Source organism: Cnephaeus nilssonii, assembly GCF_951640355.1.
Source record: "Cnephaeus nilssonii genome assembly, chromosome: 20".
Classification (NCBI taxonomy): Eukaryota; Metazoa; Chordata; class Mammalia; order Chiroptera; family Vespertilionidae; genus Cnephaeus; species Cnephaeus nilssonii.
In genome coordinates, this window is record NC_137091.1 from 14,988,728 (window position 1) to 15,015,517 (window position 26,790).

The 26,790-nt window shown below is 51.1% G+C and overlaps 1 protein-coding gene across 1 annotated transcript in view; it reads right to left on the bottom strand.

The window, feature by feature from the left end:
- Positions 1 to 5,040: 5,040 nt before the first annotated feature.
- The window catches only part of CDH5 (cadherin 5), a 34,755-nt gene continuing 13,005 nt past the window's right edge, over positions 5,041 to 26,790 (bottom strand). The window contains exons 3-12 of the mRNA XM_079800710.1: positions 20,978 to 21,266; positions 19,071 to 19,187; positions 17,791 to 17,955; positions 16,529 to 16,716; positions 15,573 to 15,823; positions 13,564 to 13,706; positions 11,935 to 12,059; positions 11,481 to 11,589; positions 9,133 to 9,378; positions 5,041 to 7,801 (exon numbers count right to left, since the gene is read on the bottom strand). Coding sequence (XP_079656836.1) covers positions 7,281 to 7,801; positions 9,133 to 9,378; positions 11,481 to 11,589; positions 11,935 to 12,059; positions 13,564 to 13,706; positions 15,573 to 15,823; positions 16,529 to 16,716; positions 17,791 to 17,955; positions 19,071 to 19,187; positions 20,978 to 21,266 — 2,154 coding nt within the window. The 3' untranslated portion in view covers positions 5,041 to 7,280. The remainder of the gene's footprint in view (positions 7,802 to 9,132; positions 9,379 to 11,480; positions 11,590 to 11,934; positions 12,060 to 13,563; positions 13,707 to 15,572; positions 15,824 to 16,528; positions 16,717 to 17,790; positions 17,956 to 19,070; positions 19,188 to 20,977; positions 21,267 to 26,790) is intronic.

Genomic DNA, 26,790 nt, shown 5'->3' on the forward strand with positions numbered 1-26,790 from the left:
AGGGCAGGAGGCAGAGTCCAGAATGAACAGTGACCAAAGGAGGCTTGGAAGTGTCCTCACCCACCGAGGCCCGACCACACAGGTCCCTCTGCCTCCACCCGGGGAGGCCCGAGGCACGCTGACTGGCAGAGCTGCGGTGCCTGAGGTTTGTTTTCTCCCCCAGAGCCGGCTCTGCCCCCACCCTTCCTGCAGGGCCCATCAGCTAGAGGACAGTAGGGTTTGTTGTAAAGATTCTTGGCTTGGGAGGTGCCTGGAACCAGGGCACTTAGGGATGGCACTGTTTAATGCTCCAGGACTGGCTAGGCAAAAGCAGGGTGGGGCAGGGTAGGAGAGCCGGGCTTGGACACTGAGGCTGGGGCCCCTGGGGCCAGGAGGGATTATGGGGTATATTGTGACCCTCAGAAGCTCCAGGATATGGAAGCCAGGGCCAGCTGCTCCTGTGATTGGGCTTGAGGCCTGGGAGTCTTCTTGGAAGAGGAGGGGGTGGTGGACAGATCTCATGGATCCTAAGGGTTAGACAACTATGCATACAGGGAGCAGGCCCTTCAGACAGGAAAACTGAGCTCAGAAACCAGGATGAGGGGGTTACATTAGCAGGAATGGCAGAATAAAGAAACCCTATCTTCTATTAAGGCAACGAGGACAGTGGAAAAATTGTCAAAATCACATTTTCAGAACCTTGGAATTAATTGAAGACTTAACCACAATTTGGGGAGTGTCTATTAGGAAAATGGCTAAATCTTGGTATGCACAGTGAAGTTGGGTGTGATTCAAATTACCCTAGTCTCACCCAGCCGGCATGGCTTGGTGGCTGAGCATCAACCTATGAATCAGGAGGTCACAGTTCAATTCCTGGTCGGGACACACGCCCGGGTTGCAGGCTTGATACCCAGTAGAGGGCATGCAGAAAGGCAGCCGATCAATGATTCTCTCTCATCATTGAGGTTTCTCTCTCTCCCTCTCCATTCCTCTCTGAAATCAATAAAAGTATTAAAAAAAAATTACCCCAGTCTTGAAACTCAGTGGCCCCACAATCACAGTGAAAATAAGCAGCCTAGCAACCAGCGGAAGGGGAGACCAAAGCCCAATGCCCAGATAATTTTCCTAGAAGGCCTCATTTTATTTTATTTATTTATTTTAAAAATATCTTTTATTGATTTTATTTTTATTTTTTTTACAGAGAGGAAGGGAAAGGGATAGAAAGCCAGAAACATTGATGAGAGAGAAATATCAATCAGCTGCCTCCTGCACACCTCCTACTGGGTATGTGCCCACAATCAAGGTACATGCCCTTGTCTGGAATCGAACCTGGGACCCTTGAGTCTGCAGGCCGATGCTCTATCCACTGAGCCAAACTGGTCAGGGCCATTTTATTTACTTATTTTTGGTTAATCCTGACCAGAGGATATTTTTCCATTGGTTTTTAGAGATAGTGGAAGGGAGAGGGAGAGACAGAGAGAGAGAAACATTGATGTGAGAGTGACACATCAACTAGCTGCCTCCCTCACAGGCCCAGATCGAGCCTGCAACCGAGGTACGTGCCCTTGGCTGGAATCGAACCCGGAACCCTTCAGTCCACAGGCCGACACTCTTATCCATTGAGCCAAACTAGACAGTGGGAGAAAACCTCATTTTAAAGGTTTTGTTTATTTAACCTGACTGGAAGCTTGCACAATGCGAATAGCCTTTTGTTGGGAGAGTATTTGTTGAAAACAATCAATGGTAATTGTGTAACATGGAAGCTGCTTAAGGCAGGGATAACATCGGGGGCAAATAAGACACTGATGAAAAATCTTAGAAGGAATAGCTGGTGAATGAGCTGTCCACAGTGGGCTTTGAAAACCTTGGGCATATTCCTGGGAATCTAAAAGGCCACTCACCTGTATAAAGCTGTGCACATGCCCAGGCAAGACCTGGAAAAGCTCCAAGTTTTCAGCGCTGGCTGACCCTGAGGCTCTGTGCAACCAGAAAGTGAAGGCTAGGGCAGCGTTGTAAACTGCCTGCCTGCGCTTGGAAGGACTTCCCCAACATGCACACACAGCCCTCAGCAAACTCCGAGGGACTTACTGGTGCCAGGCATCTAAGGCCGTGGTCGGCAAACCGTGGCTCGCGAGCCACATGCGGCTCTTTGGCCCCTTGAGTGTGGCTCTTCCACAAAAGACCACGGCCTGGGCGAGTCTATTTTGAAGAAGTGGCGTTAGAAGAAGTTTAAGTTGAAAAAATTCGGCTCTCAAAAGAAATTTCAATCGTTGTACTGTTGATATTTGGCTCTGTTGGCTAATGCGTTTGCCGACCACTGGTCTAAGGGAACTCTGCCAATTGTTAGCTGACCACCACCAAGCAGAGGCTTCAGCGGCCACACACAACAGAAAGTACAAACTTTATAGTATTAGTTTAGGACAGCCACTAAACAAAGTGCAGGAGAAACAAAAACCAGTCACAACAATAACCCCTAGGGCACAAGGATCTGGTTTCACAGTTGTCACATTATTTAAAACTAGAGGCCCGATGCCAGAGTAGGCCTTCTTTCCCCCGGCTGGCTTCCCTCTGGCACCTGGAACCTGGGCTTCCCTCTGGCCGCTGGCAGGCACTCGGGACCTGGGCTTCCCGCGCAGCCCCGGCTTCATCCAGAAGGTCGTCTGGTCTAATTAGCATATTATGCTTTTATTATTATAGATATGCAGGTTGCTACAAAAACTATGAAACATCCAAAAAAACAAGAAAGTATGGTCCATTCCCAGGAAAAGAAAAAGCAATTAGTAGAAACGATCCTCATGGAAACCCAGACGTTGGACTTAGTAGACAAAGGCTTTAAACCAGTTACTTAATATATGTTTAAAGAACTAAAGAAAACCATGTGTAAAGAACTAAAGAAAAGTATGAGCATGATGTCTCACCATCTTTGTTGATAGAGAATATCAACAAAGAGGTAGAAAGCATCTAAAAAGAAACAACCCTAACCGGTTTGGCTCAGTGGATAGAGCATTGGCCTGCAGACTGAAGGGTCCTGGGTTCGATTCTGGTCAAGGGCATGTACCACGGTTGCAGGCTCCCCCCTGGCCCGGGCCATGGTCAGAGGATGTGCAGGAGGCAACCAATCGATGTGCATAGATGTTTCTCACTGTCTTTCCCTCTTTCTTCCACTCTCTCTAAAAATCAATGGAAAAACATCCTTAAGTTAAGATTAAAAAATAAAAAAAATTAAAAGAATCAAATAGGAATCCTGGAGTTGAAAGTACAATCAGTGAAATCAAAAATTCACTAGAAGAGCTTAAGAGCAGATGTGAGTTGGCTCAAAAAAGGATCAGCAAACTTAAGGATACGTGAATTGAGATGATCTAATCTGTGGGATAGAAAGAAAAAAAAATGAAGAAAATTGATAGTTCCTTAGATACTATTGGACATCAGCAAGCATTCTAAAATATGTATAATTTGAGTCCCACCAGAGAGAGAGAAAGAGGCAGGAAGACTTTGAAGAAATAATGCTCCCAAACTTCCCAAGTTTGAAAAAAGTATTAATCTACATATCCAAGAAGTTCAATGAACTCTAAGTAAAATAAGAATTTACCTTAGAATTTATCCTAGACACATCATATTGAAATGATTGAAAAGCAAAGACGGGGAATATTGGAAAGAGCAAGAAATAAACATTTTTTTCACATACAATGCTTCCTCAGTAAAATTAACAGCCATTTCTCCTCAGAAGACAGTGGGCTGACTTTCACAGCGCTGGAAAAAGCCTTTAAACCAGGAAGTTTATGTCTGGCAAAACTATCTTTCAAAAATAAAGGAGAAATAAAGACATTTACAGATAAACAAAATGGTAGGAATTTCTCACTTGCAGATCTTCCTACAAAAATATTAAAGTGAGTCCTTCAGGCTGAAATGAAAAGACTCTAGACAATAGCTTCAATCCACAAAAGAAAGAAAGATCAGCAGTAAAGGTAATTGTATAGGTAGATATAAAAGTTCAAATAGACATTTTCTTGTTCATTACTCTTCCCTCCTGTATGTTTTAAAAGACAACTTTTAAAGTTGCATAAGGCAATCATTGTAAATCTATGTTGATGGGCATACATTGTATAAAAAGTATTATGTATGACAATTATGCAGTACAAAGGAGAGGGTGGTAGTGGAGCTATACAGGAGCAAAATTTTGTATTAGGCTGGTACAAATTCTAACTCTATTGTTATAAGTTGAGATTTTAAATATGATCTTCAAGGGAACCACTAAGAAAATAACTCAAAAACTAGAATAAAAGATTTGACAAGATAATGAAAATGCTACACTAGGTAATATCTATTTAACGTAGAAGAAGGCAGTATTGGGGTAATAGAGCGACAAAAAACAATAGGACACAGAAAACAAATAGAAAAACGGCAGACAGAACTATCTTATTGGTAATTACGTTAAACAGACAAGGATTAAACATTTTAATAAAAAGACAGATTGGCACGATGGGTAAACTGCCATGATCCAACTATATTTTGTCCATAGAAGACACACTCTATATTAAAAGAAACAAGTAGGTTGAAAGTAAAAGATGGAAGAAGATATACCATATAAACAGTAACCAAAAGAGAGCTGGAGTGACTAATGTCAGACAAAATAGATTTTAAAATAAAAATTGTTCCTAGATGCAAGAGGTACATTTTCTAATGCTGAAAGGGCCAATCTGTCAAGAAGATAAAATCATTTAAACTTACATTCCCCTAACAGCAGACACCAAAAATACTCAAAGCAAAAATGGATAGAATTGAAGGGAAAATAGACAATTCAAGAATAATTGTTGCCCGACCCATGTGGCTTAGTGGTTGAGCATTGACCTATGAACCAGGAGGTCATGGTTTGATTCCTGTTCAGGGCACATGCCAGGTTGAGGGCTCGATACCCAGTGTGTGTGTGTGTGTGTGTGTGTGTGTGTGTGTGCAGGAGGCAGTCGATCAATGTTTCTCTCTTGTCATTGATGTGTCTATTTCTCCCTCTCTCTTCTTCTCTGAAATTAATAAAAAATACATAAAAATAGCTCACTCTCTCAGTTCTAGAAATGGAAGAATTTCAAGATCTTTATTTAGGTATATAAAAAAATACAGTACATTTCATGCACCAGTGTGGTCAATATATAGTCAATATCCTTAGAGCAATTATGACAATGATAGGAAATAGAAGGTTACAGGAATTTGTTTATTCAACTAAAACACCCGGATTAAAATTGTTAATCTAAATAGCAAACTTGTTATGCAAAAAATCTTATATGTTTGTGAGACCTAGACATATATAAGTATTATTAGTAAAAAATTAAGTAGTTATAAAAAAGTAGTTATTGGTTAAAAATAAAGTCAGTGTTATCTACAATCCCCTGATATGTAAGGGGCCTTCAGAGTGGGGACCTTAGTCATGGCCAAGGGTGAGCTGGTTTGCCTCCATCCCTGCCCCTCCCTTTGAGTGATTCCACTTCTCCCAGGTGCCTTTGTGCTGGAACGTTCCCCTTGTGGCTGAAAGGGGGAGAGGCGCAGAGGACTAAGGGGCTTGGATGGGATGGGGGCCTTGCCTTCCGCAGGGTGTGCCTGAAGGACAGGGCCCTGCTGGGGTTCCCTGAGATGCAGCAACAACGAGGTGTGAAGGCAAATGGCCTGGCTCCGTTGTGCAGTCAGAGTTGGGTTTGGACATTGGCCAGCGTTGCCAATTGCTGTGGATCATATCTTGAGTGCCTCTGAGTCCAGAGATAAGGAGGAGAGAGAGAGAGAGAGAGAGAGAGAGAGAGAGAGAGAGAGAGAGAGAGAGAGAGAGAGAGAGAGAGAGAGAGAGAGACAGACACAGCAGGAATGAACGACCAGGCCAGGCAGAGATGGGAAGAGGTGTTCTGCTCTGGGCACATCTGTTCCCACTTCCCAGGCAAAACTAGAGGCGTGTCAGTGAGTCTCAAATCGGGGTCACGCTCCTCCAGGCCCTCTCTGGAGAGTGGCCCTCTCCCTCTGGTCTGTCACACGTGATCTTCAGTGTCCCTCCAGGATGCATTCACAGTTGCTTCACAGTTCAGCAAGCCGCTTCCCTGACGTAGGCTGCAGTCAGCTCTCAGTGCAGTCCAGGAACTGGTGTGGCAGGCGGATGAGGGCCCCTGAGGACCCACGTTGATAGCTGCCAAGGGCCCCTCCCTCCCTCTGCACAGGCCTGGAGAGGGGCCTCGGAGTGGGAGGGGTCTGGGGGCGGGGCCTCGGAGTGGGAGGGGTCTGGGGGCGGGGCCTCGGAGTGGGAGGGGTCTGGGGGAGGGGCCTCGGAGTGGAAGGGGTCTGGGGGGAGGGGCCTCGGAGTGGGAGGGGTCTGGGGGAGGGGCCTCGGAGTGGGAGGGGTCTGGGGGAGGGGCCTCGGAGTGGGAGGGGTCTGGGGGGAGGGGCCTCGGAGTGGGAGGGGTCTGGGGGGAGGGGCCTCGGAGTGGGAGGGGTCTGGGGGGAGGGGCCTCGGAGTGGGAGGGGTCTGGGGGCGGGGCCTCGGAGTGGGAGGGGTCTGGGGGAGGGGCCTCGGAGTGGAAGGGGTCTGGGGGGAGGGGCCTCGGAGTGGGAGGAGTCTGGGGGAGGGGCCTCGGAGTGGGAGGGGTCTGGGGGAGGGGCCTCGGAGTGGGAGGGGTCTGGGGGGAGGGGCCTCGGAGTGGGAGGGGTCTGGGGGGAGGGGCCTCAGAGTGGGAGGGGTCTGGGGGCGGGGCCTCGGAGTGGGAGGGGCCTGGGGGCGGGGCCTCGGAGTGGGAGGGGTCTGGGGAGGGTGTGAGGAAGTTGAATCGGGGCAGGCGGCATGGATGGTCCTGGGCTCCCTTGGGACTGGGCTGCGGGAGTGTCACCCACAGGCCATTCTGTCCTGCCCTTTGCCTCCAGGGAGACGGGCACTAGGGCCTCCCCAGCCTCACTGGGCGGGGCGGGGGGGTCAGGGGGGTGTTAGGGACCTTAGGGGAAGACCTGTCTCTGGTAGTTGAACATCAGCTCTTTGAGGAGCCAGAGAAAAAGTCTCTGCATGGGACTTGTGGTCCTGGGGACAGGGTTCTGTGGAGGTCCAAGCCCAGACGGACCCCCAGCTTGGATTTCCCAGCGTTTTGGGGGCAGCCACCGCTCAAACAGGTTCCTGGACATTTCAGGGCCCTGGCGTTTGCTACCCAGGGTGGTGAGGTCTCTGGACCCACAAGGAAGGGCTGCTGGGCTGGGGGGTCGGTGCTGTCCTTCCCGGTCAGGCCTGGTGTCCAGCTGGCTGGAGCCGCAATGGTTTGGGTCCCCAGGCCCAGCGGCACCCGCCCCTAATATGGCAGCTCCTCCGGGGAGTCCGTGCTGTACAGCTCGGCCAGCATCTTGAACCTGGGCCCCCAGTCGTTGAGGAAGTCGTAGTCGATGTCCGAGTCGGACGAGCCGGTGCCCAGGGTGCTGAGGGACTCGGCGATGGACTCGGAGCCCTCGTAGTCGAACAGGTGCAGCGTGTCGTAGGGCAGGCCGCTGCCGTCGTGGTCCGCCTCGTCCTTCTTCACCTCGAGCACAGCGGCCATGTCCCCGAGCTCCCCGGGCCTGGGGGGTGGCAGGTGCCGCGGCGGCTTCTGCACCTTCGCGTACACCGATGGCCGCACGTCCCGCGTGGCGCGCGGGGGCTTGGGCCCGCCGTGGCGCACCGAGTTGAGCACCGACACGTCGTAGCTGGTGGTGTCCATCTCGCCGCCGCCCTCCTCGTCGTAGGAGACCAGCTGCTCGTGGATCTCGGGCACGCTCTTGCCGTGGGCTCGGTTCTGCTTCCGGAGCCGCCGCCGCAGGAAGAGGAGCACGGTGATGACTGCGCGGGAGAGCCGGGGGTTAGAGGGAACAGGAGTCAGCCGCGGGCTGGCCCGACCCTGCCCTGCGCCCCCCTCACCCCTGGGAATTCCGGCCCCTTCCCGGGGATACCCTGGCCCCACACAGGTTTGCTTGGGTCCAGACACCTGGTGGGTCCACCTCCCCACCTCCTTGGGACAGAGTCTCGGCCCCCCCATATCCCCCCGCTCCTGCCGCCCCCCCCCCCCCCCCCCCCCCCCCCCCCCCGTGGTCCGGCCTGGCTGTCAGAGGCCTGGTAGGGTGGGAAGGGAGAGGTACCCAGCGGGCTTCCCTCAAGTTCATTCTCTCCTCGTGTCAATCTCATCTCATCTGCCTGCATCATTTCCTCCCTCCTCATACCACTGTGGCAAACCTTCTGCCACCTTTTCTTTTATTTTTTCAGATTCTTTTTCTTTCTTTTAAAAAAAATTGATTTAAGAGAGAGAGGGGAAAGGAGAGGGAGAGAGACTGAGAGAAATATCATTGTGAAAGCGCAACATGGATCTGTTGGTTGTCTCCCGTTTGCATCCCCTCTTCCTTCTGGGGTTCCTGAAAGCACCTCCCAAATAAATCACTTGCACCCCAATCCTAGGTTGTGCTTCCTGGGAAACCCAAGCTAAGGCAAGGCCTGAAACGCTCCTAACCAGGAAAAAGGTGATACCGAGGCAGGAGGAAGCCTCTAAACCAGCGGTTCTCAGCCTTCCTAATGCCGCGGCCCTTTAATACAGCTCCTCATGGTGTGGTGACCCCCAACCTAAGACCATCGGAAAACACAGATATTTACATTACGATTCATTAACAGTAGCAACATTACAGTTATGAAGTAGCAACGAAAATAATTTTATGGTTGGGGGTCACCACAACACGAGGAGCTGTATTAAAGGGCCGCGGCATTAGGAAGGCTGAGAACCACTGCTCTAAATGGAAAGAAAGCTCCAGAAAGCTCCTGGAGATAATCAAAACTACACGTTTTTAAACTTTGCATTTCTTTCCAAAAGGTGAACTGGATCCTCTGTTTTCAAAACAGTTTTCATGTAAATAGATGCCAAGAATGGTGCCTGGCACACAATAAGTTGAATGTCATATTGAAAGAATTTTGAAGTGGGGGAGGATCCTTGAGCTCTGTCCCCGTCCCCGCCCCCCATCCTTAGGCACCCAGGGAGGTGAAGTTGGCTGTCCTATCTCACTGGGGCTCAGGGTGGGGACTGGCTCAGGGCTATCCCGTGGGCAGGAGGCAGGATTGTCCTGGATCCCTGGCCTCTCCCTCCCTGGGAGCAGCCCCCTCCGCGTCCCCTCCCGCCTCCGGGCACTGACCTGTGATGGTGAGGATGCAGAGGAAGATGGCTACCAGCACCGGGATGATGTTGTACCCCTGGTAGAGTTTCCCGTTACAGAAGGTGGCCTCGCCATGCTCGTTGCACTTGCACACGGTCACCGTCAGCGTGCTGGTGCCCGTGAGGCTCGGCCTCCCGTTGTCCGAGATGAGCACCGGCAGGTGGTGGACCTTGGTATGCTCCCGGTCAAACTGCCCGTACTTGACTGTGACGTTGGCCGTGTTATCTGGAAGCACCAGGGTCTCAGAGTCAGGCTGTGCTGCCTGGAGTGCCTGGCCCCTGGTCCACACTGACAGTGTAGCTTGTCTCCTCCTGGGAGTCCTCCTGGATTGTGCCCGCCCATGTGCCACCTGGGGTGCCTCTGTGTTCTTTGCGTCCCCTGCCTTATGTTTCAGCCTTCTGTTCTTCCAGAGGGGGGGTATGTTTTGGGCACTCCTTTGACTTATCTTCTAAGCATGGCTTGGCCAGAATGTAAAATCCCTGTTTTCTGTTTCTGTGGGCAACTGATAATGCCTGATCCCTTCCTCCCTAACTCCACTCTAATGGTAGGTGACTCTCTTTCAGATCAGTTAATGAATGCATTGTTTTAAGCTTTGACAAATAATAAGCGGGGAAATAAAGTTTTTAAAAGTCTTTTAGATCGGGCTAACTTCTGAGACGTTTTCTGTTATCCCTGCAAATTGGTCAGAGAGTAAAAACAACGCTTACGTTCCTGGGCATGCTGAGGGAATGATTACATAGGGACTTGAGAGTGTCTGGGGCAGGCTGGACCTGGGACTGTGCTTTGGCTCAAATTTGACTTTCCCGCCCAGCTCCAATCAATGGTTTCCTGTGCAGAACCCCCCCGGGAGCGTTTTAAACCTGCAGGCTTTCAGACCTCACCCCTTCCCAGCCACCTCCTTTCCTTGCGTCCCTCTCCCCCTTCCACATTTCGGACTCAGTGGCTTTGGGCAGAGGACAGATAATCCGCCTTTTGTAGGCTTCCTGGGAGGTCATGATACTGATAGTCAGGGGAGGGAACAGGATTTGGAGGAGATATTTGACCGCTGTGTAGGGTTGGCCTGCTCAGCAAGCCAGCCAAAAGCAAAGGAGGCCGTATTTTAGATTTCAAATGAAGGCCAGTTCATTTCATTATTAAGTAGCCTTGTCTATTATACTTGAGAGTAAACAATATGGCCGTTGACACTATGGGAGAAATGAGTGCTTTCTCACTATACCCATTTAATGTTATAGCAGGACATTCACGCTCAGTGAATCCAAGACCAACAAGCTTGCCTCCTGGCCGCACAGGGGGGTTCTTTGGGGTAGCACTTAAGCTTTCTACCCCCTTGCAGACCTCTCTGAGGTGAGAATGAGGTGGACCTTGGGATGGGGTGATGGGTATTTTTGCCACATTAGTTACTACTAAAGACAGTGAACGCTGAGTCATCTGTCATTGACTGTCAACACGTCATGGCCACCTTCCCTGTCCCCCGGGAGGCTGTGGCTGATCCTCTGGGTCTGCCCCACTCTCAGAGACCCCTTTTCCCTGACCTTCCTTATTCTGACCTTGAAGTGGCTGTTTCTCTACAGGGATCCTCACCAACCACAGTTTTGCCAATCAGGGACAGGCAGGAATTCCACCCCATGCTGGGTGATTGATTGCTCTAGTTAGATATAAGGGGGATTTTTATTTTTATTTGTTTTCTGAGGAAGCTGTTGAAGCTACGGAAACCTGTCTACCAGTGACTGGAGTGCAATCAACTCAGCGTGATCCCACTCCTGAGCGCTTACTCATTGGGAGCTCTGATTGGCTACTACTGACATCACAGGACTCTCTGGGCTGTGATTGGTGGACCAGATCCTGTCCCGGGCCCTGGGTGGTAAGTAGTTATTGTAATTGAATTAAGACCGAGTTTTCTGATTCCTTGGCATTTTGAATTCCACATTCCCAGTTTTGACTTTTTGGAAGTGACCTCAAAGTTCCATGTTGTAGAGTAATTTGTCATTATGCTGAGCTCAGAGAGTGCGTGTGAGAAGGAATCTCTTGGCCAGTTTGGGAACCTTGGTATGACTGTCTGCACCCCATATCTATTCTGTTCATCTAGTCTCTGATGGGGAATGGCAGGCTATGCGGCCTTGACAGTTTGGCCAGGGCACCTCTGACCATTGTATAGGCCAATAAGGTATTTGGCAGAAGTTGTACAAAATATGCCATCAAATGAAAACCCCAGTGAGGCCTTGCCCTCAGTTTGTTGGCTTGAGCCTTGACCCTGGTGCTTCGATACTCAAATAACCTCAGTCCTGACCCTCCTAAGAGCCAGGCTAACTATGTTCATGTGGACGTACCGTGGTTATCAGTGAGGGTGAAGTTGCTGTCCTTGGTGTTCAGGGAGAATTTGAACTTCACATCTTTTGGCGTTATGTCCTCGTCTATTGCCAAGATTTGCACCACCAGCTGGAGTGTGGAAGATGAGGGTGGTCAGTGATGGTGTTGGGCTTGTCTGGAGTTCAGTGATGGAGACTTTGGGTTTAGACCTGACCATGGCTGCCTCCCACCTGCAACACTGACTTAAATGACCTCCACAAACATACTCTTTGTACCAGCCCCCTCCCCGCCAATCTGTTCTCCACATATTTTCTCTGAGCCTCAGTTTCTCCACCTATAAAGTAGGGATAATGTCACCTTTCCTCAAGGCTGTTGTGCAGGTTACATTAAGCAACTGACTGAGGGTGGGAGGTGCTGCTCTGAAGCCTGTCCCAGGTGGGCACCGCCTTGTCCTCCCACCTGAGCCAGACTCACCGTGCCCTGCTCAGCGTTCTCACACACTGTGGGCTCGTAGGGCTTGGCAAACTTTGGGGGGTTGTCGTTCACATCCAAAACTTCGATGTGGACCTGTACAATGGATTCTTTGCCCGTGGGGTTCCCTGCAGGGGGAAAGGACTTGTCACTGCAATGGGCTCAGCTGATGTGTGGAGGGGACTCCTGAAGGGGTGCCCTTTTCACAGGAAGAGGGGCTATGGAAGAGAGGCCAGGGAGGGTATTCTGGATGAAATGAGTGGAAGAGGTAGGGGGTCAAGCTTCATGCACAAGGATGCTTAATAAAGAATTACTTGTAAGAATGAAAAGGTAATCTCAGGGAATTTAAAAAGGTTTTAGTAAAATTGAGTTAAGTAATCACCAAACTAATCGAAGGATTTAATTAAGTAATTAAATTAATTTAAACAAGTATAATTTATTAAATTAAATTACTTAATTACAAAATGATTTAAAAGGTAAACAATGTAAGTGAGATTGGGTCAATAAATTATACCACTTTAAAAGAATGAAATATGTGGCCGTTTATAATGCCCATGTAAATTACATTTTAAAAATGTAATTTAAAAAACGATGGGTTAGAACCATGAGAAAATGGTTCTGAAATTAGGTTAAGTAAAAATGCAGGATAAGATTTTATACAAATATTAAAACTTACTTCTGTAAAAATATGTATAAAAAAAGGACCACAGAAAAGTGCGAACAGTAGTTGTCTATGGTAGGGTTATGGGGGGATCATTTTCTTCTCCTAGCTTGTATTTTCCATATTTTAAAAGAAACCACAAATAACTTTTAAAATTTAAGTTACTTTCAAAGTTTAAAAACTGTATGACTGTGAATAGATGGGGAAGAAAGGGCTAAAGATGGATCTGAAAAACACAGGAGTCCATCACAGTCGGCCTGGCTGTCATACTGGGGATGTGGGTAGCACGGGGGGCGGGGGGGGGGGCCTTGGCCAAGTCCCGCTTTCTCCCCCTCTCCAGGGATGGTCTCCTGGGTGAGGCGGGAATGTTAATCTTTCTTCTGCAGGGCAGTGCTGCTTTTCTTATAGCGGCAAAGGGTGCAAACTCCAACACTTGCCTTTCCCTTTGGCACATGTTACACTAATTTCTGGAGAACCTAACCATCTTGGAGTTAGAACCTGCTGCAGATTTTGAATTCAATCCCTAACTGGGACATAAAGAGCCCCCAACAACCTTTTCCAAAATCCATGGTAAGCATCATGTGGCACTTGTCCAATGCATATTTCTTGGCCCCGTTTCTGGCTCCCTGGACCTGAACCTCCAGGGAGGGGTCTGAAAACCTCCGTTAAGAGGTGCCCTAGGTGATTCTTGTCTTGGGGACAGTGCTTCATAAACCGTACTGTGCATGAGATTCTGATTCAGTCTGAGGTTGTGGGGCCTGGCACTTGGCCCTGATAACAAGGTCTCAGGGGATATGGATGCTGCTGGTCCATCCCCACTTGGGGATGAAGGCTGTCTAGCATCCCAGCCAAGTGGTGCTTCAGTAGGAGCTTAGCATACCTCCAGGGACCCACCGTGACAGATGATGCCAATTGTGAGTGAAGGAGGAAAGGAGAAAAGCCCCGATGCCCTAGCAGATGGGGTCACTCACCTCTAGAATCCAGCTCCTTGGCCTCCACAGTCAGGTTATACCAGGGAGTGACTTCTCTGTCTACTTCTTTCTCGTTGTAAATGTTCCCCTGCTTGTTTATTTGGAAGAACTGGCCCTTGTCGCTGGTCCTGCGGATGAAGTATCTGCCCGGGGGGAGAGAGATTCATGGCTTTCTATTGCTCTTTGCTGAGTTCACATCCCTAGTATGACAGACCAGGCCCTTCAGGGTCTGTTCCTTGCCTCCTCCTCCATCCTCTTCTCACTGCCCATTGCACCCTACCACCCAGAGGGGTGCAGAGAAGCGGGGTGATCCCTTTGATCTTAGCGATGTTGTCATCGCCGATGTGAGGGTGGTGCCTGAGACTCCATCAGCAGTGCTCAGAGCTGAGGCAGGTGGCACTTTAATCAACTGCACTAGAGCTGGGATCGTGTTTGTGATGAATGAAAAGATAGTTGGCAAGATCCAGGAAGAAAAAAAAAAAAAAAGGAGCTGTTAGAGGTAAGAAGCGAGTGAAAGAAAATTATATTTGTGAAGTAAAACTGAACAGTTCTTCCAGAAATCATAAACAAAGGTATGAAGAGGTAAAAAGAGAGAGGAAAACTATAATTATGATAATAATTATTTGCTACTACTGAAGAAAGTTCCAGAGCAAATGGAACAGAAGAAATAACAAAAGATATAAGGAAATGTTCTTGATCTGAAGAAAGGCCTGAATCTACAGATTAAAAGAGGCCATTGATATTAGGCATGGTTTTAAAAAGAGATCAGATTTTAGGTATATCCTGACGACACTTTTGAATTTCAAGTCTATATGAAGGAACTGAAGAGTCCAGTCAGGAAAAAAAAAAAGCATTTTTATAAAGAGAAACCAGATTCACCCCAGGAGGTCCCCATAAATTAAATGCTAGAACACATTGATAGTAGTTTTGGAGTGAAGTGTCTATAATCTGAGTATTAGACAAGCACATCTAGATGTTATGAACATAAGAAGGCAAAAACACTGGTATTTGTAAACATGCAAGCAATCAGGAATGATAGCTATCATCCACAAAGATAGGTCCTGAAAAATTTTCTTTTGGAAAACCATCTAATTGAAAAATGTCTGAATATAAAGCAAAAACTTGGGAGGAATTAAAATGCAACTATTGATTTATTATTATATATAAAAAGGCAATGGTGTTTGTGTGTGTGTGTGTGTGTGTGTGTGTGTGAGAGAGAGAGAGAGAGAGAGAGAGGAGTTACTTCTATGGTGCTGGTAAAATCGGTTAATCCTCTGGAATAACATGGGATTGGATTCAATTCAGACTATCAAATGTTAAGTGGCTCTAGAAAGCACTAGTTAGAACTGTATCTTTTGTCCCAGAGGGTAGAAGAGAGGAGTCTAGTTGAGACAGAAGAACAAGTAGTGATGAAATGGGTGTGGTAGGATAAAAAAAATGGGCGTGTCTGAACCTGCACCCAATAAAAACCCACAAAGGGGACAAGCAAACAACAAATCTGCCATTAACGTATCTCGCCGTTTGCCATGAAGAAAGGCGTGATAGGACCACATCAAACACGACTTTGGTGAACAGGCGTTACCCGGGAGTGGGGGCTACTGATGTTTCCTTATCCATCTTTGTGTCATTTCTCTGGGAAATGAGCACTTTCCCCTCTTGTGTTGGGGAAGACAGACTTAATAAAGCATGCTGATCGGAGAGGATTTACATATGTTGTCTAGCTGGTTGCCCTCTTGACTGCCAGGTCTCCCTCGATGGGGCCTGGGGGAGCCAGGGTCCAAAGAACAGGCCCGTCAAGGCTGAGCCGCCCCGGTGGCCAGGGCTGTGCGAGGTGGTGCTCGCCGGACACGGTCCCGGAGGGTCGGAGAGAGGGCACGTGGGCCAGCGGGAGACCGTGGCTGCTAGTCCTGTCTCTGCCGTTTCCCACGTACGTGCCGGGAGGTTTTCCCTTTGGGTCTGGGCTCAGTCCAGTAATTGTCATGGCCACCCCCTTCTCACCCCCTCCTTACCCGATGCTCCTTCGCGCGGCATCGGGGTCCACGGCCTGCACCGAGCCGATGAGAGGTTTCTTCAGGTTCTCCTGCAGCTTGAAGTGGTAGAAGGGCTTCTGGAAGACGGGGGGCTCATCCACGTCTGTGACATGGATGGTGACACGGGCCTTGTTCTTGGCGGAGCCGCTGCTCGAGTAGCGGAGGTTGATGGTCGGGTCCGTGGCCTCGATGGTGAAGCTGTATTGCTGGATGCGTTCGTAGTCCAGGGGCTGTGGGAGGGAAGAGGGTGGTGAGCGCCTGTTCAGAGCCAAGCATGTGGTGCGTGATCTTTGCCAGCAGTCCTGCGAGGTAGTTCTGGGATGATACCCATTTTACAGATGAGGGGCTTGAGGCCTGGAGAAGTGATCTTCCCAAGGCCATCAAGAGTGGCTGGGCCTGGCGGCCTGCAGCTGCCCCCCCCCCCCCCCCCCCATCGCATCTCAGCTGCTTCCTTGCTCCGCCCTCAAGCCTGGCTCTATGCCTGGCCCTGTTCCCAATACTGGGGACACACAGGGACCAGACCCAGTCCTGCTCTTGAGGGGATCAAAGACTAGTGGTTCTAGCCACAGCTCCTTAAGGACGAGTCTTTTCTTAGGTTTTTGCTCAAGAATCTTCTCCTGCCCTTGTCTGCTTCGTCCTCTCCTCCTCACCCCTCCAGAAGCCGACTCATCTCGCTCCTTTTCTCGTGTCACTGCTCCTGGGGCTTCCTGGGATCACCTCCCAAGTAAGCTGTTTACACCAAATCCTTGCCTCACCGTCTGCTTCAGGCATAACCCAGCCTAAGGCACCGAGCCTTCTCTCCTCGCTACACCGTCCCAAGCTGACCCAGAGTGCATCTCTGGTGGCCTCTGACCTGGTAGCCGCCCTGGGCGAGTTCTGGGGATGCTGGGAGCCCCCAACCCCACATCTGTCCCCATCGCCCCCGGCCCGCAAACCTTTGTGGGCTTGATGATGCCCTCGTTGTGGGCGGGGTCCGTCTGGATGGTGAAGGTGTCCCTGAACTCTCCCTGCACGATGCTGTACTTGGTCATCCGGTTCTGGGGTTCATCTGGGTCCTCAACGAACAGAGAGCCCAGGGGGCTGCCCACACGGATGTCTTCAGGCACCGTAAAGACGTAGTTGGCTGATGCAGATAGGGCGCCCCAGAGGGCACTGGGTTAATGAGATCCACGAGGCAATTGTCCCTCCTATTACCCTAATATATTCTGATGTGGGAAATGGGCATGGGAAGATAATAATAATCCTATATAACAACAGCCTAACATGCTAAGTGTCTGACCATTCGTTTGACCCTTCGACCAGTTGTTATGATGCACACTGACCATCAGGGGGCAGGCGCTCCAACCAGTAGGTTAGCTTGCTGCTGGGGTCCAGCCAATTGGGACTGGGTGAGATGGGTTGGACATGCCCTGAAGCCCTCCCGTGGTCTCTCCCTGGCCCCGATGGTGCACCAGTGGGGTCCCTCGGCCTGGCCTGTGCCCTCTGGCAATCTGGAACCCCTCAGGGGATGTCAGAAAGCCAGTTTCGGTCTGATCCCCACAGGCCAGGCCAAGGGACCCCACCAGTGCACGAATCCTTGCACTGGGCCTCTAGTTAATAATAATAATGCCACTGGAATTTTCAGTCTCAAGGCAAAATAGTTCTCCTCTATCCATCCATCCATCCATCCATCCATCCAACTAGTTATTAAGCACCTACTGTATGCCAAGCACTTTGCTAGGGGAGTTATGCATTGACAAGAGAGACAAGGAGACAAGTCCCACCTCCCGGGAGCTTAAGCCATGCACAACGAGGCCACTTCAGGAAACTGGCCTGTCCTTGGGGAGGCCGAGCCTCTGACTTTGTCTCAGTATTAGAGGGTTCATGTGAAGAGCCATCACCTTCCTCCTCACCCCCCCCTGCCCCCCCAGGGCATGTGCAAAGCTCTTGTCAGACAACAAACAGAGAGCCCAGGGGGCTGCTTGTTTGGGGAGAATCAGTCTGTGGCTGGGCTCAGTGTTCTGAGTCGGGGGGCAGCAGGACAGCCTTGGGAATGTGTGCAGGGACGGGGAGCAGGGCCCCTCTCTTCGCCCAAGTGACTTCCCTGAGCCCTAGGCCCACCTTGGGGTGGGGTGAGGGGTCGGGTCCTAGGTCACCGCGTCTGGAGCATCCCGCCCCCTGCCCCCTGCCCTGCCCAGGTCCCAGGGGAGGGGCTCACTCTGGGTGAAGATGGGGAAGTTGTCGTTGATGTCCTCCAGCCTGATCAGCACGGTGGTCGTGCCTGAGTCCCCGCGGAGGCCCTGGGCATCTTGGGCTTCCACCACGATCTCGTACCGGGCCTGCGTTTCTCGGTCCAGGTTGCTGACTTTTGTGAAGACGAGTCCTGCAGAAAGGGTCCCAGCAGGAGCCGTGTTACCTGGGGAGCTTGGAGAAAATGCTGGTGCCCAGGCCGTCTCCAGAGGGCACCTGACTGTAGAGCGCCAGGTCATTCTAGTGTGCAGCCAGGGCTGAGGGACACGGGCCAACCACCCCTGCCTCCGCCCCTGCACTTCGAGGCCAGAGCTGCCCAAACCGTTAGCTGCCGGGAGCACTGTGCTGAGAAAGAGCGTGAGGCCCCCCCAGGCTCAGCGTGGAGGAGGGCTGTGATGGATCAGTGTGCCCACCGTGGCGCCCCACGGGGTGTGGTGTGTCTGCTGTGTGTTTGCCATCCCTTCAGGCCTATCTTGCTCCGAAGATTCAGTCCTTACAGTTTTTTATCTTTTTAAATCTTCACCCGAGGATGTATTTTACATTGATTTCCAGAGAGAGTGGAAGGGAGGCAGGTGAGGGGAGAGAGAGAGAGAGAAGCATCAACAGGAGAGAGACACATCGATTGGCTGCCTCCCGCACGCGCCCCTGCTGGGGCTGGGGAACCTGCAACCAAGGTACGTGCCCTTGACCGGGAATCAAACCCACAACCCTTCGGTTGTAACCACTGAGCAACTGGCCAGGCAGTCCTTACCGTTCTTAAAGCCACACTGAGTGTATAATTGCAATGGGCCATGCGCTCTCTATACATTCTATCTAATTCATACTTCACAACTACCATGCAGGATGAGTAGAGGCATCCCATTTTGGGGTGTGGGAACTAGGGCTTGCAGAGGTTAGTGGCCTTCCCTGAGGTCTGTAGAGAAGGCGAGTGGGAGAGCTGGGCCTGGAAGCCAGGTCTGTCTGAACCTGCACCCAGAGCTGTAACCAGCTTCCACTCCTGCCTCCTGTGTCCACGCTGGGGTCCTGATTTTGTTCCCTGGACTGGAGTCCATGTCTTGGGGCACCTGCCTGCTTCCTTCTGCCCTCACCAGCCACCTTGTCTTAACATGGGATACCAACCACCTCCTTAGCACAGTGTTGCTCAGTGGTCGGTGACCCCTGCCAGATTGGGCTCCCCTCAGCACCCACACCTGGAATATACGCTCCCCCCCCCCCCGCCCAAGCCACAGGAGGGTCAGTCTCACAGACCAGAGTCAGAAATGCCAAAATATTCGTCTCCTTTCACGATGTGGTACATGATGGTGGTGTGCTCTGCCACGGTGGGGTCATCTGCATCCACTGCGGTCAGTTGGAAGACGGAGGTCCCTGTGGAGCGAGAATCCAGGGGTTGCAGCCTTGTGACTGCCATCCCCCCACCCTGTTCCCAGATGGGTGTCCCCTGAACCCACCTCCCCCAGGGACCCAGGGCGAAAAGGCTGCTTTATGTCCTGAGGAGCCTGCATGGGGGCAAAGTGCTGGCAGCAGGGGAGGCGTAGCCTGATCGGCCTGGATGGGGCCAGAGAGAGCAGGCGGCTTCCATTTCCGGGGGAGGTGAGGAAGGGGCATGTGGTTGGGGTCAAGAGGAGAAACCTGGGAGGGTGAGGGGATGCTTCTTTCCTGCGCTGGAAGGTGAAACGGGAATGGGAAGAGGCCCCCGCAGGGGTGGGGGTTACAGCTCTTTCCCCCTTGAATACCAGGATCCCCCTACTTAATAGGAAGGTCTGGTCCCAGGGCCTTGGCCAGGGCCCCGGACTAAGGGGTGGGGGGAGCGAACCCTTTTCAGGCACCTCCTGGGAGCTTAGGGTGGAACTGAATGAATAGTAATCTCTGGAGGCCTATGGTCCAGGTGGTGACACACCTTGAGGTGAGGGCCCCGGTCCTCCCTCCTCTACTCCTGCATGGATCCCAGAGAGGACTCGTCTCGCCTGGGTGGCAGAGCTGGCATTATTCATGTGCAAAAGCTACGCTCTTGTGTCAGTCCTCAGGGTCAGAGAGTTTGCTCCGAAGAGTAATCAGACATGTGTGCCTCTGATGGTGAAGGCTCAGTCCATGATCAGGATCAGGGCTCAGTCTATGACTAGGGTCAGGGTTCAGCCTATGATCAGGATCAGGGCTCAGTCTATGACTAGGGTCAGGGTTCAGCCTGATATCAGGATCAGGGCTCAGTCTATGACTAGGTCAGGGTTCAGCCTACAATCAGGATCAGGGCTCAGTCTATGACTGGGGTCAGGGTTCAGCCTACAATCAGGATCAGGGCCCAGTCTATGGCTAAGGTCAGGGTTCAGCCTATGATCAGGATCAGGGCTCAGTCTATGACTAGGGTCAGGGTTCAGCCTGTGATCAGGATCAGGGCTCAGTCTATGGCTAGGGTCAGGGTTCAGCCTGTGATCAGGATCAGGGCTCAGTCTATGGCTAAGGTCAGGGTTCAGCCTATGATCAGGATCAGGGCTCAGTCTATGACTAGGGTCAGGGTTCAGCCTACAATCAGGATCAGGGCTCAGTCTATGAGTAGGGTCAGGGTTCAGCCTGTGATCAGGATCAGGGCTCAGTCTATGACTAGGGTCAGGGTTCAGCCTGTGATCAGGATCAGGGCTCAGTCTATGGCTAAGGTCAGGGTTCAGCCTACGATCAGGATCAGGGCTCAGTCTATGGCTAGGGTCAGGGTTCAGCCTATGATCAGGATCAGGGCTCAGTCTATGGCTAGGGTCAGGGTTCAGCCTATGATCAGGATCAGGGCTCAGTCTATGGCTAGGGTCAGGGTTCAGCCTATGATCAGGATCAGGGCTCAGTCTATGGCTAGGGTCAGGGTTCAGCCTATGATCAGGATCAGGGCTCAGTCTATGGCTAGGGTCAGGGTTCAGCCTATGATCAGGATCAGGGCTCAGTCTATGGCTAGGGTCAGGGTTCAGCCTATGATCAGGATCAGGGCTCAGTCTATGGCTAGGGTCAGGGTTCAGCCTATGATCAGGATCAGGGTTCAGTCAATGGCTAGGGTCATTACAATCACTGCCCTAAACTCACTGAATCCTAGCCTCAGGTGTTGAAGTTGTTGATGGAGAGGTGGCTTCAGGCTGGGGGTGGGGGAGGTACAGGAGAGGGGGACAGACAGCACGTACCCGCAGCTGACATCTCGGACACGGATGCGTTGAAAAACGGGTGAGTGAACACAGGCCAGTTGTCATTCACGTCGTACACTTTGATGACGAAGTTGGACGGGGGCTCCAGCTCCTTGTTGGTGTTCTTGTCCACGATGAGGGCAGTGAGGTGGTACTGGGAGGTCTTCTCCCTGTCCAGCCTCTCAAAGGCGAACACGTCCCCCGTGACCTCATCGACCCGGAAGACCTTGTCCGCCGCCTCTCCCCTCAGCACGTACTTGGTGTTCTTGCGGTTCTCACTGGACATGATCTAGGAAAGAAGAGGTGCTCTGAGCTGGCAATGGTGGCTGTGGGGGTGTGCGCACGTGGAGAGGGGCTGTAGGTGGTGGGCTGGCCCCACCCCCATCAGCCCCCACCATCCCCATCGGCCCACAGCCCCCCCCCCCCAGTGATGGGGAGGGGCAGCGGCCTGGCGTGCCAATCTACCAATCGGGGGCGGGGCCGGCTGGGGGGAGGGGCCACAGGTGGTTGGCTGGCGGCCCTGCTCCTGATGGGGTAGGGGGGCCGATCTGGGGTGGGGCTGGGCGAGGGTGAGGGGGTGGGGGAGGGGGGAAGGGGCTGCAGGAAGTTGGCTGCCAGCCCTGCCCCCTGATCTGGCTGGTTTGCCGCCTCAGTGGGCGTCATAGCCACCGGTGGTTCTGGTGGTTCTGGCGTTCCGGTTGCTGGCTTTCTATACACACAGATAACTGGAAGTTTGTACCTCCTAGTCCCCTTCACCCTTTTCATTCATTCCTCCACCGCCCTCCCCTTTGGCAACCATCAGTTTGTTCTCTGTATCTATGAGTTTTTCTTCTGGTTTGGTTAGTCTGGTTTTTTAGATTTCACATGTAAGTGAAGTAACATGGTATTTGTCTCTCTCTGACTTATTTCACTTAGCACACTAGCCTCAGGGTCCTTGCATGTTGTTGCAAATGGCAAGATTTCGTTCTCTTTATTGCTGATTAATATTCCATTGTATACATGTACCACATCTTCTTTATCCATTCATCTTTCGATGGATATGTGGGTTGCTTCTGTATTATGGCTATTGCAAATAATGCTGCATGAACAGAACATAGGGGTGCGTATGTATTTTCAAATGGGTGTTTTTGTTTTCTTTGGATAATACTGAGGAGTGGAATTTCAGGGTCATGTGGTAGTCCTATTTTTAATTTTTTGAGGAACCTCCATGCTCTTTTCCATAGCGGCTGCGTCAATTTATATTCCCACCAACAACAGTGCACGGGGGTTCTCTTTTCTCCACATCTTCCCCAATTCTTGTTATTGTTGTCTTTGTGATAATAGCCTTTCTGACAGGTGTGAGAGGATATTTCATTGTGTTTTTAATTTGCGCTTTCCTGATAGTGATGTTAAGCATCTTTTCATATGTCTGTTGGCCAAGAGAGAATGGGTGTCAAGACAGAAAAAGGAGCATCAAGAAGGGTGTGGTCAGCCCTGGCTGGTGTGGTTCAGTGGTTCGAGTGTCAGCCTGTGCACCAAAGGGTCACAGGTTCGATTCCTGGTCAAAGGCACATATTTTGGTTATGCTCCCCATCCCCAGTTGGGGCGAGGTTGGGAGGCAACTAATTGATGTGTCTCTCTCACCTCCATGTTTCTCTCTCCCTCTCTCTTTCTCCCCCTCCCTCCCTCCTTGCTCCTTCTCTCCCTTCCACTATCTCTCTGAAAAGCAATGAAAAACATATCCTTGGGTGAGGAAGAAAGGAAGGAAGGAAGGAAGGAAGGAAGGAAGGAAGGAAGGAAGGAAGGAAGGAAGAAAGGTTTAGCAATGTGCAGTCATTGGATTTCTTGGTGGGAGCGGCATCAAGGGGGTGGTGGGATGAGAAGCCATATAACAGAGTGTAGAGAAGAGACTGCAAGGCGAGGACGTGGGGCCAGGCGTGAGGTGGGAGGGAGGGAGAGCAGCAGGGCAGCAGTGGGAGGTGGTAGAGCTTCGTGGAGCAGGGCTGTGATGTGCAGGGGCAGGCAGGGGGGTCCATGAGGAGGTCCTGTGCCCAGGGGCTGAGTCATCTGATGAACAGTAGGCTCTGTCACCGGTGGCCTGAAGGGATGGTCGGGGGCCCTGTGTGAGTTGCTCAGGGTTAGGATACAAGGGTTAGGATCAGTTCCAAACTTGGTTCTGATCGGGTGTGCTAGGACCCACGTGGATGGGATGTGAGGGAGAGTGAGTCAGCTTTGATCTGTTCTATTAGAATTCTGTGTAAGAGCTCATTTGAATACACACTTCTGTTTTCCTTTCCTCCAGTAGAGTATGCATGCTTCCTGCTCCCAATTTCCTTTGTTATTAACACTAGAGGCCCAGTGCACGAATTTGTGTATGGGTGGGTCCCTCAGCTTGGCTGGCAGTCAGGGCCAATCAGGGCCATCTCGCTGGGGGGTGGGGGGGGAGGGACCACAGAAGATTGGCTGTGGGAGTGCACTGACCAACAGGAGGCAGCTCCCATGTTGAGCGTCTGCCCCCTGGTGGTCAGTGTGCATCATAGCTACCGGCTGGATGTCTGGGTATCTGGTCATAACAGATATTTAGGCTTTTATATATATAGATCTTACACTAGTCTGGTACCTTTGTTATAATTAATGGACCGATACTGTTACATAACCATTGACCCAAGTAGGCAGTTTATGCAGATTTTTAAAGTTTTTATGGAATGCCCCTTTTTTGTTCTCGGATCCCATCCAGGGCACCACATTACATCCAGTCATCAGCTTTTCTATAAGCTCCTCTGGGCTGTGAAAGTTCCTCAGACTTTCAGTGTATCTGATGATGACCCTGCCCGTTTAGAGATGGCCTGGTGGAGGATGTCCTTCTGTTGGAATTTGTCTGACATTTCCCCCATAACTAGACTGAGGGAATAGGTTGTGGGGAGCCCTCCTCTTTAAACATTACCACTGTAGCCCTGCCCAGTGTGGCTCAGTTGGCTGAGCATCGTGAGATCACAGGTTCAATTCCCATCAGGGCACTTGCCTGGGTTCCAGGCTCAATCCCCAGTAGAGGGCATGCAGGGGGCAGCTGATCCATGTTTCTCTCTCTCTCTCCCTCTCCCTTCCTCTCTCTCTCTCTCTCTCTCTCTCTCTCTCTCTCTCTCTCTCTCTCTCTCTCTGTAAAATCAATAAAAACATGTAAAAGAATCTGTTTGCTTAAAATACTTTTTAAAAAAATGATCAGTATATTTGGACATAAGGTATTAATGCCCAAAGCCACGCTGACCCATATCTGTGGATTCAGAAGTCGGCCCAGGCCTCACGCCCATTGTCCAACCAGCTCTGTAAACAAAGGCGCTGCGCTCTGGCCTTGATAAACAGGGACTTCCTTCCCTCAGATGACATCTTTGGGAGTCAGCAGGTGATCCTTGGGGCCCTGTCCTTGTCCCTCCCATGTCCCCTTGCTTCTGTCTGGGGTGGGGACTGCATTCAGCTCCTCTGCCCGCCAGCCCAGTTCCAGGTGCCAAGTGAACGCTGATGGCAGATGACGGCAGGCCTGACGCTCTTCCTGCCGCGGAGGGCCCTTCGGTGAGCCCTCCAATGCTGCTGGGTCAGGCGGTGTGTGACACAGGTGCCCCCTGCTCTCTGCTGGTTCTCTCTGACTCACCCTGCAGATCTCCTTGGAGCCGGCCACTCTCTTCAGTGGCTGATTCATGGCACAATTACCTCATCACAGAGGACGTGGGTGGGTTGGTGATATTTCCCTCTATGACACTGTTCACGTCAGGAGCCAGGAATCTTCTGCTTTCCGGGGCCTGCGCTCTCCTAGGCCTCTGTCCTGGGCAAGCGTCTTTTCCCCTGGAGTGGCCACACCGAGCGATTTAAACTTCCCAGTCCCTTTTGGGAGCCAGACTAGACCCTGGGCTCAGTCCGCTGGCTGTTGGGGGGGGCTGTGGATGGGTTCCCCCAGCTGCTGTGGCATTTCTGATGGGAGGCCGGACTGCGCCCTCCTCCATCCAGGGTCCTCTCCAGTCCTTTCTCTATAACCACAGGGCTCCTCCATCAGTGCTGTTTGCGGGGCTCTTGGCCCTCTGTCTGCTATCCCTCAAGACTAGGCTGGGCAAACTGTTTCTGTAAAAGGCCAGGCAACACATATTCCTAGCTTTGTAGGTCATAGGGTCTTCATCACAACAACTCCAATATGCCATCGTAGCATGAAAGCAGCCACGGCAATGTGTCAGTCATGTGACTGTGCCCATAAGTCTGTATGTATAAAACCACGCGGTGGGCCGGTTCTGCCAGCCTGTCTAAGACCACGAGCCGCACAGGGATGGGGGCCATGCTATCTTTGCCCACCGTGGTCTCCCCAGAGCCTCGCCCGTGCTTGGCACCATACTTCCTCTCACCAGCGCGTTGATCTGGTACTTCTGCAGCCAACCACGTTTGGATTCCAAGAAACTGCCACAGTGAGATTTTATGCACTTGAAAGAAATGCTTTCCTCCCTGAACACTCTCAAAATACCTAGTCCATCCACCTGTCATTGTGTGTGAAATCCGCCGCTAGAGCTATTCTTCTGAATTGGAACGGCTCTGACATCAGGAACAGTGTGACACAGGAAGGCGGCTCACTGTCACTCCGAGCTCTAGGAAGGCGACGGGGGATGAGCACGTTTTAAAGAGGAAGGCAGTGGGGGTTGGAGCCCTGGAGGGCAGGTTTGTGTCAGTCAGGGACCTTGTTGTGGGTGTGCTAGAATCTGGGGCGTGGTGTAGGGTGACAGAAAACTAGGGAGGGATAGACTGAGAGAAAGGTTTTTTGGAGAAAGTGCCAAGGCGTAGGCCAGGGTTGGCGAACTATGGCCTGGATGATTAACGTGATCACCAGCACAGTTTTGTAGAAGGCTGCTCGGGAAAATTTTATGGCAGGCTTGGCTGCTTCTGCCCTAAGCCCTGAACTGGTCATCTCAGCCTGTGCCTGGGGTGGGCCTTCCACCAGTGATATTTGGTCCACAGACCAAGGTCTGGGAGGAAATACACCATAGCGTTCACCACCATTCCCACCACAACCACATCTCTAACAACACATCACCACTACCACCACCACTCTCCTGGCCACCATTATCACCACCACCACCAACTTCCTCTTCCTCACTATCACCACCACCATTATCACCACCACCACCAACTTCCTCTTCCTCATTATCACCACCACCACCACCACCAAGACCTACCTCTTTACCATCACCATCATCACCACCCCAACCACCACCACATCACTGCCATCATCATCTCCATGATCACCATGATCACCACCAACTTCCCCTTCATCATCACCATTACCACCACCTCCACCACCTTCCTCTTCCCCATCCCTATCATTACTGCCATTACCATCACCATTACTACCACCAACATCGTCACCACCATTATCATCATTACCACTATCATCACCACATCATCTTTCCCTTCATTATCTCAACCACCAACACCAATACTTCTACCACCCCCACCATCTCTACCACCAGAACCATTACCCTCACAGCTGACATCCCCAACCCCACAACCACCACCTTCACCACCTACTGGGAACCAATTCCAGCATGTAATAATTACAAGAGTTTCACCAAAAGGTTGGTGAAGCTTGAGCGGCTCAACAAGGGTGAACCACATATGTAGTTTACCTGTTGGAAACGGCTAAACGGCACTTCCCCCAAACCTGAATAGGATAATAGTTTGCTGCCAGACAGCTCAGAGCATTTTATTGCCTCCTGGTGGCCAAACACCTGAACAGCTGTAGGCTATTCCCCAAACTGACAATGCTTCTATAAAAATATCCTTTGATACCCTACCCTTTGAAG